This window comes from Lupinus angustifolius, chromosome LG09 (assembly GCF_001865875.1).
Source record: "Lupinus angustifolius cultivar Tanjil chromosome LG09, LupAngTanjil_v1.0, whole genome shotgun sequence".
Lineage (NCBI taxonomy): Eukaryota > Viridiplantae > Streptophyta > Magnoliopsida > Fabales > Fabaceae > Lupinus > Lupinus angustifolius.
In genome coordinates this window covers 1,567,763-1,582,243 of record NC_032017.1, presented here as the reverse complement: position 1 = coordinate 1,582,243, position 14,481 = coordinate 1,567,763, and the positions used below count along the sequence as shown (strand labels likewise).

At 33.2% G+C, this 14,481-nt stretch overlaps 1 protein-coding gene across 3 annotated transcripts; it reads left to right on the top strand.

Moving 5' to 3' along the window:
- LOC109357309 (36.4 kDa proline-rich protein-like) lies at positions 8,726-11,066 on the top strand. 3 transcript variants are annotated; one of them, XM_019601185.1, is made up of 2 exons: positions 8,726-9,207; positions 9,295-10,188. In XM_019601185.1, exons 1-2 carry the CDS (start codon positions 8,815-8,817, stop codon positions 10,141-10,143), a joined length of 1,242 nt encoding a protein of 413 aa, XP_019456730.1. In that variant the 5' UTR covers positions 8,726-8,814; the 3' UTR covers positions 10,144-10,188. The 3 variants fall into 3 exon arrangements, with proteins under 3 accessions (XP_019456730.1, XP_019456729.1, XP_019456727.1); XM_019601184.1 differs by having other exon boundaries at positions 8,730-9,573; positions 9,616-10,188; XM_019601182.1 differs by adding an exon at positions 10,856-11,066 and having other exon boundaries at positions 8,733-10,153.

Here is a 14,481-nt window from a genome sequence, read left to right as displayed (position 1 = left end):
AAGAGGAGAGAGAAACAGAGAGATAGAGAGAGGGAAAATAGCGGACTAGCCGTTGTGTTGTCTGTTCCCCACGATCAGCTGTCCCAAAATGAGTATATCATCATGTCCTTAACCAATGAGATTTCTCCAAGTAATACAAATATATAATTTTATGTTTTTAGAATTTTTCTTTTTAATGAAGTGTCACATTTTCATTAGTCTGGTACAGAGAAATGGAATAGGTGATCTCTATCCCTATATTAAACTAAGTTCATGTTAGCTCTCTATCTCTAAACTCTTTATTACTTTCAATTATTTTTAACCATCCCCATTGAACTTGTTTTAAGTTAATATTTTCTAAACAAGTTATATTTGCCATCATTATATAATTGCTTGTGGAAAGAGATTTTATTTAGGAATTATTTTAAAAGCATATCGATAGTCTCAATGAATGTCTTCACTCTTCCATTCCTATAAGTTAAACTTTGATACCAGTTGTTGGTTTATAATGGCTCTACAAAAAGAGAGGGAGGTGCATTGGTGTGTTCACTTCCCCAATTAATAATTTCAACATAGTCTTAGACAAAGAAATCAACCTTTTGAAACTTCAGATAATCTATTATCGTATGATTAAGTACCAATTAAGTTGTGTTAATTCCTTTTTAATCGATAACCAACATGTTATAATAGAAACCGAAAACACAATTAGCTTAAAAAATAACTTGTTTACTTCAAGAGGGATCAAATCAATTAGCTTAAAAACCGAAAACACAATTTTGCCTCGACACTTGATCTTGCCACTTCATTATGATTCTTACTCCACCATGTTACTAGATTTACATGTAGTAACATACAATATCAAGTGGTGGACCTCCTATCAACAATTGATCATGCATATTCTACATATGTAAAACCTCCATATACAAGTGCTCTCAATTTTTAAACAATTGTCCTCTCCATGTACTTGTCTTCAAATATTGCAAGATTCAATTCAGCATATGCAATTTCCTTTCTTATGGGTCATGCTTAAACTAACTAATAACACTACCACAATATGATATGTTAAGCCTAGTATGGGATATGTAGACAAGTTTTTCCACAAGTCCTTGGTAGCAAGTGTTATAGGTATTCCAGTGGCTTTATAATCGAATCATATAATCTCTTTTATAAGATCAATGACATGTTTCCTTTAGAAATGAAAATGCATTGTTTCAGGTATCTACCTCCATACATAGGATGCATTTTAGCTTCCGAAGGTTCTCCATCGAGATCTTGTTTACAAATTCATCATTACCTGCGGTAATCAAATTATCTACATAGACTAATATAAGAGTGAGTTTTCCATTTCTAGCATGTTTTATAAAGAATGTATGATTACCATGGATTTTTTTCATACTACATGGTAATCATGGCTTGTGTAAACCTCCCAAACCATGCTCAACGATATTGTTTAAGCCTAAATAGGGCCTTATGCAACCTGGAAACCTTATTCCTTCTTATGGTAGGATCATATCCCATAGGAATCTCCATATATAATTCTTTATTTAAATCTAAATGCAAGAACAAATTATTTACATAAAAAAATTTCAACTCCAAGTCATAGTCAACCACTGAAAAAAGAATGATCCTCAAAATATTCATTTCTCACGATTAGGGAAAATATCTCCTCATATTCGATCCCGTATGTGTGGGTATCCCTTCATAGTATAAATCCATTTTCAACTTAGGTTTCTCAACAATCTCCCAAATCCAAATTTTCTCCAATGCATTCACCTCTTTATTCATGGATTGAATCGAGTTCTTATATTTTATCAATTCTCGCACTGATGTAGGAACTCTAATAGAGCCAATAACTTAAATAAAACTTTGATCCTATTTTTTTTTATAGACACAGTGTGACATGTGATAATTTGTACAAGTTCATTTTAATTTTTTTCAATGCAATATGTAGCTTATCAAGGTTAAGCTCATAAACGACTCAATTGACACTTTTATAAATAAATGGGGAAACATAAACCTACAAAAGTTGATGGAGGATACCCAAGACGTTTGTGCAACAATCATATTTGAGAAGAATTCCATGATTCTGGACATGAATTGTGGCCAAGACAAGACACATGAAAAAGGTGGTAATAAGTACGGAACCAGAGCCCCTCATTTGGATGCTCATATCTACATGAATTGAGAAGAATAATAATTGTATTGCTTGAATATAAGCTCAATCATTGACTACAATTTATATACTATGACTGACCTAATTAAAGAAATAAGTAAACATATATAAAGTCTCCTAATTGATATAAAATATCCAATGTTATACTATGAAATAAATTAGTAATAATAATAATAGGATCAAGTTTTCACTATGACATTACTAACAACAAGTGAGTATTTTGGATTAAAAGAAATTTGTATGGTTCGATTAATCGCTATAGAGGTAAACTAGTGGCTAAAGGTTTTCATGAGCAACCTGATATTGACTATAGTGGTACTCTCTACATGGTTGTCAAATTTACAATAATCAAATTGGCTATATGTCTTGCTCTCTGCGGTTGCTAGTTCATATATTATATGGATGTAAATAATGCATTTCTTAAAGAAAAGCCTCTTTGAAGAAAGCACATATACGGATACATGTGTTGAATATGATATATATCTGATACGTCGACATTCATTTTTTCTAAAATATAGGATATGATACGTTTAAGGATATATTTATAAAATAATAAAAAACACATAAAATATAATAAAATTATAAGTGTAAATTAAAATATCCAAAGTAAAAAATATAATGGAAATTGAAAATCATTGTCCTCCAAAATTCAAAGTACCAAAACTAAAAAATGTAGTAGAATAATTCATAAAATTGCTTATTGTCTAGCCCTAGAAACATATTAGTATCAATTTAATCTGCTCTTTGACGGTAATGTTGTGGATCAGAGAGTCGGTATGGTGGACTGACTATTGGAGGATCATTGCGGTGTGACGGTATGTTGGTATGAGTTTTGTGGCCTCAAAATAAGTTGGTGTTTATTGAAAATGAATCTACCTTATCCTATTCTATTGAAAACGAATCTATATTATCCTATATTTTATTGAAAACGAATCTGATACGAGTCTTGATATTTATTTATTTTATTTTTAAAATTTTTGAATACTCTACGGATACATATCCTTCGCAAATCCGAACGTATCCGTGTCGGACACCGACACGCGAGGATGTTCGTTTCAGACCATTCATACATCATGAACATCCCAACTATTTTTGCAAATGGCACATGTCCCAGTCTCAAACAAGCCCCACATACATACCTCTAATAACCATACCTTCTTTAGTTTGGATTTTACTATTTCAAAGTTAGACACTTCCCTCCTATGTACAATAAGGGTATTGTCCTTGTCTATTTCCTTCTTTATGTTGATGATGACTTAATTCTCACGTGCATTGATTCCTCCTTCATGAGAGTCTTTCTACAAGCGCTTGCAAACAAATTGTCTCTCAAAAATCTTGAGCTACCTAGTCATTTTCTTGCTATTGAGGAGATGTTTATTGAGGAGATGTTTATGAATCCGTGATTTTTCTAACATAATATCACTACATTCAGGACCTACTTATGTCGACTAAGGTGCAAAGTCCAATTCTACTCCTATGTATTCCTATTCATCCTTCATATCTCCTCCAAACTCTTCCACTTGTAACATCATTGAGTACATGCATGGTTGGCTCTCTACACTATTTATCTCTTATTCTTTTAGGAGGCCAACTATATCTATTGTTGTAAATACTAGTGTTTTAAATTAAGGTTGTGATTATGATTATTGTCATGATTGTGGTTATTGTAATTGCAGTTGTTGTTATAATGCGGATTGCAACCGTTGAGATGTGAATTAGTTTGTGACTTAAAAATATATTTTTAAATTTAATGTCACCTTATTCAACTTAAATGCAGTTGCACTGCGACTCGTTATAACTGTATCATTATGATTCATTGTCACACTATAATTGTAATATGATACGGATACGACGATCATTGTAACCATGTGATGCGATCTACAATCTGAATCACTGGTAGATGCCTTGTCATAGTACATGCATACTACAACTGATACTCACTTAAAAGTTGCCAAATGTGTACTACGATACCTCAAAGGCACGAATTATTACAAGTTCTACCTTATTGCCTTATGTGATCATGACTGGGCAGGTCACAGGTGACACTACTAATTGTAAGTTAACATAACTCCGACATTGTTTATCTCGACTTCAATCTCATATCTTTACCTAGTAAGAAACAACAAATAATTTTTAAATCAATCCACATGGATGGGGATTTGCTGTCCCCAACCATGTCCCTAACCAATTATAATGAAATAAAATTGATAAAGTTATAAATATTTAATTTTTTTTTAACTAATGTGACATAATATGATTGGTTTGAAATAGAGTTTGGGACAGACTTTAGGACAGCAGATCCTTGTCCGTAAAGGGAATACAAAACCATTTTATCCTTGACCAATGAACTTCTTTGGTTACAAAAATTGCAAAAGAAATTATTGTTTCCTCTGCCTTGTCGACCAACAATCTACTTAGATAATCTTTGAGCCACCTATCTTTGTGTCAATCCTGTTTATCATTTCCAAATGAAGCTTATTTCCATAAATTGTCACTTTGTTGAAATCTGATAGATAACAAAGAACTTTAGGTCTCCCATGTCCCATCAAGTCACCAACTTGCTAATTTGCTCATTAAACCATTATCTATAACAAGAGATTCCTTTATCATCTTTTAGGGGCTTATTGGTGTAACAACCTGATTTCTTGATGGTAAACATTATTATTCAGTTATAGATATTTTAGAAATATAATTTATATTGAAATGTGTCATATCCTATATCATTTAACCCAGCAAAATTATTCCTCTAACTATTTTCTATCTTTCTCACATTCAACTATTGTTCCATACATATGGCCAAATAACAACACCTTATTACTACAAATATATTTTCTCCAATACTAAACTATTTGATGTGCAAAGACTTATACTCTATTGGATTAGACCTTTCTTGAGATAACAACAATACAAGTTATGAGTTTGGCTGATGTAAAGGAGTATGGGTAGATGACTATATATTTATGTGTTATATAAATCTAATGTAAGAAAGGAGAACAATAGACACAAACACAAATCTTTATTCTCCAATACGTAGTTGTAGTCTCTCAACGCTCATAGGGACGTAGATACAATCGATCAAACCTCGTTAGCAAATTCCTTGTGTTATTATCTTTTCTCTATACTCTATTTTACTATTTGATTGCTCACTTATTCCTAACAATTGGTATCATATGGATCTTAACTCATGTGCCAAATTCGAGGTGGGGAAGTTCGATGGAACTAATAATTTTGGATTATGGTAAAGGAGGGTTAAGGATGTGTTGAGTTAACGAGGTCTATCAAAAGTGTAGCGTGAGAATAAACCAGATGATATGAGTTAAGTGGATTGGTAAGAGTTGAGAATAAGGTTGTGAGAACAAACATCTATGTCTATTAGATGAGGTGATGTATCATGTTATGGATTTGACATCACCAACAAATGTATGAGAGACATTAGAAAAGCAGTTCATGTCCAAGTTTCTAACGAACAAGCTGTATTTGAAATAGAGACTCTATGTCCTGAAGATGTATTGATTTACAATAACATCTCAACACGTTTAACCAAGCAATCAATGACTTCTAGAAACTTGATGTGATGGTTGATGATAAGGACAAAGCAACAACATTAGTGTGTTCTTTTTCAAATTTCTACAAACAATTGGTGACAATATTGACGTATGGGAATGACTCAATCAAACTGGATGAGATAACATTTACACTTTTGTCCCCAATCAAAAAAGACATAATGGAGGCGAAGGGTCTCAAGGTGATGGTCTGTATGTGAAAGGAACCAAGCACGTGGGAGAAAGCAAGGTAGAGAAGGTCCCGCCAAAGGGAAAATATCAAATTCCAGGGGCAGAACACCAATTCCAAGGGTAGAACACCGAAATATACACGTAGAATATATGAATGTAAAGATCGTCTTTCTCCATGGTGAATTAGATGAAAAAATTTACATGACACTTTGTTGAAGTCCAAATTAAAACTTCTAGATTCTTCTATATTTGAAACATTTACAAGTTTCCTTTTTGACCTTGTTAGAGGACTTTTGACATGGAATCTTGCTAGCTCTTGAGGTTGGTGCTTGTCTCTTAATCAGTCTTGTTAGAGACTTCTTACCCTCTCTACATATTATTTTTGCTTGCTATATGCTTGTAATATGGAGTTCTTGTGATCATTATGATATATATTTTTTTTGTAGAATATGATTGAAGGTGTGATAGATAAATGGGGATTAGAACAAAAGCATTTGTCTTGATGCACCCTTTTAAACCACTAAAATTACTCACCCAACTATTATTCCATCAAATATATTCTTGTTTTAAAACGAACAGTTATAGATATCCTACAACTTCCATGCGCATTGCCTATATGTATCAACAACTTCTAACAATTTGTGCAATGTGTTAATACAATGAAAGACCGTTTAAAATAAATTAGTGCTTAGATTTGGATATTCTCACCCTATAAGCTAGTTTTAGAGTTGAGTTAGACGTAACCTGCATAATTTTAACACACACCATATTGGTGTTCATGTTAATAAAAAATTCCCTTTTTATTATAAATATCGACCCATGATGTGTTACATGAAACGAATAACACACAATTGCAAAGCCAGAGCATAAAAACTGGCAAGGAAAAACCAAACTTACATACTTCAATTGCCATAGCATGATGCCTATTTTGAGACACGCACGTAAAACCAAATTTTTAAATCTATAATCATGATAATAGAGGTAGATGATCTTTATAAATTTATTGAAGAAACTAATGTAGAAATAAGAAAAAAGAAAGATACAAAGATTGTCAATTGCAACCAAGGTGAAGGATTGTGACCTCCATTAGTGAAATATTCTAGAGGGACCAAGCCATCATAAAATTAAAATCAATCTATATATAAAATTGGTAGACTAATCATTTTGAAGAAAAAATGCCCTATCGACATGGAGAAACTTTCTGCACATTCTATTTATACATATTTTATGAACTAGATGGATAAAAACATTAAATTGATACAACATTATTTTTATGAAATAAAATATTTTTAACATATTTATTATATAAAATATTTATTCTATATTGAAAATAATTAATAATGTATCAATTATTATTTATTATTTATTTATAAAAGTTATGCTTGAGTTGTTCTTCACCGTAGCATTGTAGCTCCTCATGTTTATGGTGGCATGAGTAAAGAATGATTTCTCATAATAGAAACATTTTTCCAAAATTGTATGAGGTACTACAAAGAAATGAAAACTATAAGAAGGACATAGGTTGTTGGATTTACTTAAAATATTTATAAAGAAGAAATTGATGACAGAAAATATTAATTGATTTACTTTTATATAGAAAAGTGTGAAAGGAAATGTAAAAAAATACACCCATTTAAAAAATTGTAGTATTATCCCTCGTCACGGGTTGAACAGTGTCCAAAAGGCAATGCATGTTAGAAGTGTCCTCTAGCGCAATACATTTTCTTGATTCCAATACCACTTGCCTATAAGAAGTTGAAATTTTGGACTAAATAGCTTACCCCACTTCTGATTTCTTGGCGGTGTTCAGGTTTATATACTTTGTCCGTGAATCTGAACAATAGTATCACTTTATTTACTTTATTTACTCACATAAGACTTTTATACTTAAAAGTAGGGTGAGTAGGACCCGACCTTATCCGCTTACCTGATGCGGCCCAATTATGATCGTGTCCGAATAAAGTTGAGTCTGATCGGGTCTAAGACTGGATTCGGGTTCAAAAAATAGACTCAGACAACATTCAAGGTCGGGTAGGGACTAAGCATCACCCAGTCCGACTCGCTCATCATGTTTGTATGTGCTTCTACTCAAATTGTGTAGAATAATGATATATTTTTTGTCAAAAATATCATTTATTCTTTAATTTTTCCATAATATATATCTGATTGATAATATATATACATATATCATTTTATATATCAAACTACATATTCATAATAATAAATAATACTGAGAAGTCTTTATCTAAAATGATTATGCATTATATTTAATTGAGTCTAGGGTCGGGTCGGATTTAAAAGCTAATTTGATCACTATTTAGGGTTAGGTTAGTTTTGGATCTAGGACCGAGTCCAAATTCAAATAAGTGATCCGACTAATATTTAGGGCTGGACAAGAACAAACCTTAACCTATCCCAACCTGATGGTTGCCCCTACTTAAAACTAAAAGCAAAATGTATCTTGAAAGAATTATTAGCCACTCACGACGCAGTGTGAAGAAGAAGGATACATTATCCTAAAATAATATTGTATTTCTATCGTTTATCAATCAAACTCCATAAAATATATAAAAATATTAGTTTTTAAATTTTTATTTTTAATTAAGTAATTTTTTATTTGGACGGGATATAGAGTAAGAATGAATATATATGATCCTTATGAGACCCACCTATATCTTGCATTATTTTATGTCCTTCAAGTCAAGTGATCTATCCCCCAATAATAAATAATTTAATTCCAATTGTTAGGAAAAGGAATTAAAATGATTGAAATAACTCTGTCCGTGAGTGTGACTCAGAAGAAAGAGAAGGCGCGGTTGAATTTTTACTTATGATATAAGTGCTTCCATTCACTGAATTTTCATTGAAACATAAAGTTCATCTTTTCCTTCTTTAGAGAGAAGATAGATTACACAATCTTTGAAAAAAATGGGGAAATATGCTATAGCCAATGTCTTGATCCTTCTTTTGAACATGACTTCTTTACTCAATGTTCTTGCTTGTCCTTATTGTCCATACCCAAGTCCTACTAAGCCTACAAAACATCCTATCATAGTGAAGCCACCAGTTCACAAACCACCAAAACAACCACCATATCATGGCAAGCCACAACCCTGTCCTCCACCACAGGCACCACCAGCACCACCCCATTTTCCCAAGCCCCCGGTGGTGCATCCACCCTATGTTCCAAAACCACCACCCTACCCCAAACCCCCCATTGTTAAACCACCGGTAGTGCATCCACCTAATGTCCCAAAACCACCAGCTGCTAACCCACATCCAAACCCACATCCAAACCCACATCCAAACCCTAAGCCACCTGTTGTGAAACCACCCTATGCCCCTAACCCTAAGCCACCAGTGACACCACCCTATGTCCCTAACCCACCAATTGTAAGACCCCCCTATGTTCCTAAGCCACCAGTGGTGCCAGTAACACCACCCTATGTTCCTAAGCCACCAGTGGTGCCAGTAACACCACCCTATGTTCCTAAGCCACCAGTGGTGCCAGTAACACCACCCTATGTTCCTAAGCCACCAGTGGTGCCAGTAACACCACCCTATGTTCCTAAGCCACCGGTGGTGCCAGTAACACCACCCTATGTTCCTAAGCCTCCAGTGGCACCAGTTACACCACCCTATGTTCCTAAGCCACCAGTTACACCACCCTATGTTCCTAAGCCACCAGTGGTGCCTGTAACACCACCCTATATTCCTAAGCCACCAGTGGTGACACCACCTTATGTACCAAAACCACCAGTGACACCACCAAATGTGCCTAAGCCACCGGTGGTGAAACCACCCATTGTGTATCCTCCTCCTCCTTTTGTCCCCTTACCACCGGTTATACCTACACCACCTATCATATCACCTCCCTACGTACCTAAACCACCTCCTACTGTGACACCACCTTCACCAACACCCCCAGTGGTTACACCGCCTAGTGAAACGCCTTGTCCTCCACCACCACCATCACCGGCACCACCAGTACAAGGAACATGCCCTATTGACACATTGAAGCTAGGTGCATGTGTGGATATTCTTGGTGGCCTTATACACATTGGAATTGGTGGAAGTGCTACACAAACATGTTGTCCATTGCTTCAAGGGCTCGTGGATTTGGATGCTGCTGTGTGTCTATGCACTACTATTAGGGCCAAATTGCTTAACATCAACATCTTTCTCCCTATCGCTCTTCAGCTTCTCCTTGATTGTGGCAAGACCCCACCAGAAGGATTTAAGTGCTCTGCAGATTAATATATAAAAGGTAGCATGCATAATTTTAAAGTTAACTTTGCTGTGCGACACACAAAAAGAATATCCCAAACCATTTCTCATACATATACCAAATCAATAACAATAAACTCAAAATAAAAAAAAACAATAAATATTTGATTTTTATAATTAACATGATATATTTTTATTATTGTGAGACAAGATTTGGGACATGTTTTGCGATTCTTGTTCAACACAAATACACAATAGAACTAGGAATAAAGCTAATAAGCTCTAGTAAAAATCGTTGAATATAATTTTGTAAAGATAATTTGATTTATTATGAAAGAAGTTTTAATGTATGAACTTTACATATAACACTACTCATTCCTAAAATAGCGTTAATTCAATTTAATATTTACTTTGAATCATTCACTTTTTGGGTCATTTCTTTCCAAAATTTGGCTTGCAAATTGATCTCTTTGCAAGTTGGTTAGAATAGGACAATGAAAGGAAGGAAAAAAATTTGAAACTATAAAATATACTTCTGAGATGACTATTAAATTCTTCATTTTATTTTCTTTCCCTCTAACACTAACTCGCAAATAGAAGTTAATAAATAAAATATTATTTTATCAACATGTTACTTATACGAAGATTTGTAAGAAGATTTAGGTTGGGAAGAAAAATGTTTATCTTTTGCATGATATTATGATAGCCCATGTGACTCTAACTGTTTCTTCTGCCTTTACAGGAATTGCATGGAATAAGTTAATAACGTCCTCTTGCAAGTTTAAGAGGCCAAGAACATATATGTGCTACCTAGTAAATGTGTGTTAGTTGTGGGAATTGGAAGTTATCTATTTTGCCTTATTTTAAAGCATGAGATCATTAATCTCAATTAAATTCTTATAATCAAATCAACTTAGTTTAAATTAATAATAAAGAAGTGATTTGCATCATTAGTTCTGAATATAAAATAATTTCTGCACGTTGAAAGTATTACAAATTTACCAAGACCGACATTTTCTCTGCATTTTTTTTATTTGTCTCTTTGTTCCAATGTCCACCCGTGAGTGTATTAGGGAATGTATAACTTAGTGAATTTTGATTTTCTTTTCTTCCAAACGATTCTCATTTCTTCTATTGACTTGGTGGCTTGGTACACAATAGTGATAAGCATATTATACCAAATTCTTTAACCATCTTACATTAAAAGGGAGGCGTTCAAAATAATATAATATTGTAAATATAACCTTCACATGATGTATAGCCATTGCTCAGTCAAACTTATTAATATTTTATTTAAAGTCAAAGATTTAAGAAAGGTGGAGCTATCGATATATATATATATATGGTTGTTCTTCGGTGTAGAAGAGAGGAGTTAATATATACACTATCTAACAATGTAAAAGGGGGAGAATTAGGTTGGCAACAATATTGTGCTTTAAAAAATGTTAATTGAGAATATTCAAACGAGAGTGTAAATGAAGATCTATATGTGCATAAAATAAAGAATAAGGAATATACAGAATTCACATAAGCGGTATATATTGGTTGACTTTCTTCAGAATAAGGGATATATAGATCTATTTGTTCAGATTACAGAGATTTGATGTTTCACTAATCAAATGCTAATCCAAGCCTCATACCAAGACTTGTTTACACAAAGTGTAAGTTAAGATGACAAACTAAGGGGAAGAGATTAGTTTTATGATTTTTCTACACTTGATGCAAATTTTTACAACTTAAGAAAAGTGTAGGAATAGAGGTGCAACGGAATAATATGTTATCCAAAAGTCAAGTACAAAAATAAAAAAGAGTGTATGGAAAAGAGAAACACTGAAATTTATCTTGGTTCACCTTCTAGTCCACTAAAAGCTATGTTCAGTCCTCTTGCGACTACAAGAGATTTTTAAGGTGATGAAATGTTAATCGTTAAAAATCTCACCCTGAGAATTTGTCACCGATTAGACTTACCAAATCTCACTATTTAGAAACACGCCACTTGTAGATATCACTCTTTCTCTTTGACCACACCTTATGGTGAAATATACAGAAAAGTGGTATAGGAAGAACTCTGAATCTAGGGCTAGGATTGCTAAGATTGTGAACAACTCAACACTCAATTCTTGTATTTCAATCACTAGAAGTAATACACAAATGCTCAAGTGCTTATAAGTTCATAAAAATTGGAAGAAAACACTAAAAACAACTTTTTAGAGAAATTAGAAAGTTTGATCAAGTTGTTTGCTAAAGCGTATGAAAGATTGTAGAAAATGTAGTGTGGTTGATCGATTTCAAAAGTAAATGCTTAAAGCCTTTAAATAGGCTTCCAACCAACCAACATAGCTATACTAAAAGGTAGGAATCGATTGATGTGTCATTCATTCGTTTTGGGAGAAGCTGTTTTAGTTTGAATATAAAAACTATTGTAACAACTATGAGTAACCAAATACTCGAGGGGTGTAATCAGTTACCAAAAGCATATGTCACGTTGAGTAATCGACTACTTGATTGAGTAATCAGTTACTCTTTGTTATTTTTTATTGGTAACATGTTACTCTGTTTGGGTAATCGGCTACTCTAGCATAGTAACTCATTACTCAGTTCGAGCAACTTGTTAAGCATCTTTTTGAAATTTAAGTCCGTCTTTTAAACCAAGTTTGATATTTTTTTAAAAACATTTCCTATGAGCATTTGGTAATACTTAAAGTAATAACACTTTCTGAAAGAAGTATATATCTTAGAAACTAAATGTCTTCAAGACCTTCAATCATTTTACTTCTTTTTGTGATGTTAGTGTCTTCACCAAAACTAAGGCAAGGTTAGAAGCAAGATCTTCTTCACAATCTCCCTCTTTTTGATGATGACAAACTGATATCGTGTTAACATTGAGTTTTATTGATTTGCATACAGGTTTCTTAATGTGTAAGCTTTTAGATTGTGTGTGCTCCCCTATCTTGTATGCTTTCCTTTGTTTTGGAGTTTATTTCCCTGAAAGATTACATCCAGAAAACAAAACTCCAAAATTTCTCCCCCTATTGACTTCATGAAAAAACCAAGTTTTCCATAGTCAAAATAAATAGAAATAACATGGATTTAATTTATATATGTTTATGTACCAAGGTTAGATCTCATGTACAATACAAAAATATATGCTAATCAATTGATATAGACTAATAATACAAATGATATAAACATTACAATAGAAAACATGTTCATACATGGCCATAAATTGTCAAACAACTTACAACAAAAAAGTCATAAAGACAAAACGTATAACAACATGAAAGTTACAACTCAAAACAAACACACAACCCTAAGACTAAGAGTTCTCCTGCTCATCATCTTCATCAATGTCCATATAGTCCAATTGGTTAGATAAGCATTTGAGTTCATCATGAACTTGTTGGATCTGAGCATCAAAAGCATTCATCTTGATAGTGATGTAGCCTCGAAGATTCACCAACTCGTCCACAATCATGTGATTGGTAGGCTCGTTAGAAGATTATGAAGGATCAAATTGACATTGAGAGGGTTGAGGGTCAGGTTGTGAAGTAGCAGGGGTATCTGAAAGTGTAGCAGGACAATCAATTTGATGCTTGAACTGTAGATTGATCGAGTCTTGAAAAAAGTCCATTTTTTTGGATCACATCTAGATCGATTTTGCTATCACGAGCATCTAACTCCATTTTGGATTATGCAACACTAGATATTCTAAAGTGCTCAAGTATGGTAGTGACTGCAATAGCATAAGGTAGTGAACCATTTTTGTCCTTAAGAGACCACATGTGTCGCATAACCATGAATGCCCTATTTATAGGTTTATTATTTTTCAGGGCATACAAGATTTGTATTTTATATCATTGATTTGAGAATAATTGGGAGGTTTGGGAAGTACAACATAACATAAAAAGTAATGCAACAAATGATCAGGATCAAATTTCCAACAAATAGGATATCTCGAATCTTAACTAATTCGACCACTACATTTTTCTTTTTTCTCACAATTTCCTCTTGAGGAAATCTACACAAAGAGTAGTAGAATTTATTTCTATCAAATTCCTCTAATTGAAAATGAAGTCCAAAGCCAACTCTGGTGCTAGTGTATGGTATTTTACTGAACAAAACGTTTTCAAGTCCATGACTATTTCTTTTCCCTTAACAAAGGAAAAAAGTTTTTTTTCTTTTTTACTTTCAGAATGTATTATGTAACACCGCGAATTTTACGATTTTGAAATATAAGATTTTACTAATATTTTCATTAATTATATATTCGAAAATGAATTTCTGGGAATTTTCGGTAAAGAATTAGACGAAACTCTAGTTGAGTTTTAGTCTTGAAATATTATTTCCTATTTTGTGGTAAATTTTGGT

What these genes read in the sequence shown, in the direction of transcription:
- LOC109357309 (XM_019601182.1), top strand. Translation starts at nt 8,815, where the DNA reads ATGGGGAAATATGCTATAGCCAATGTCTTGATCCTTCTTTTGAACATG.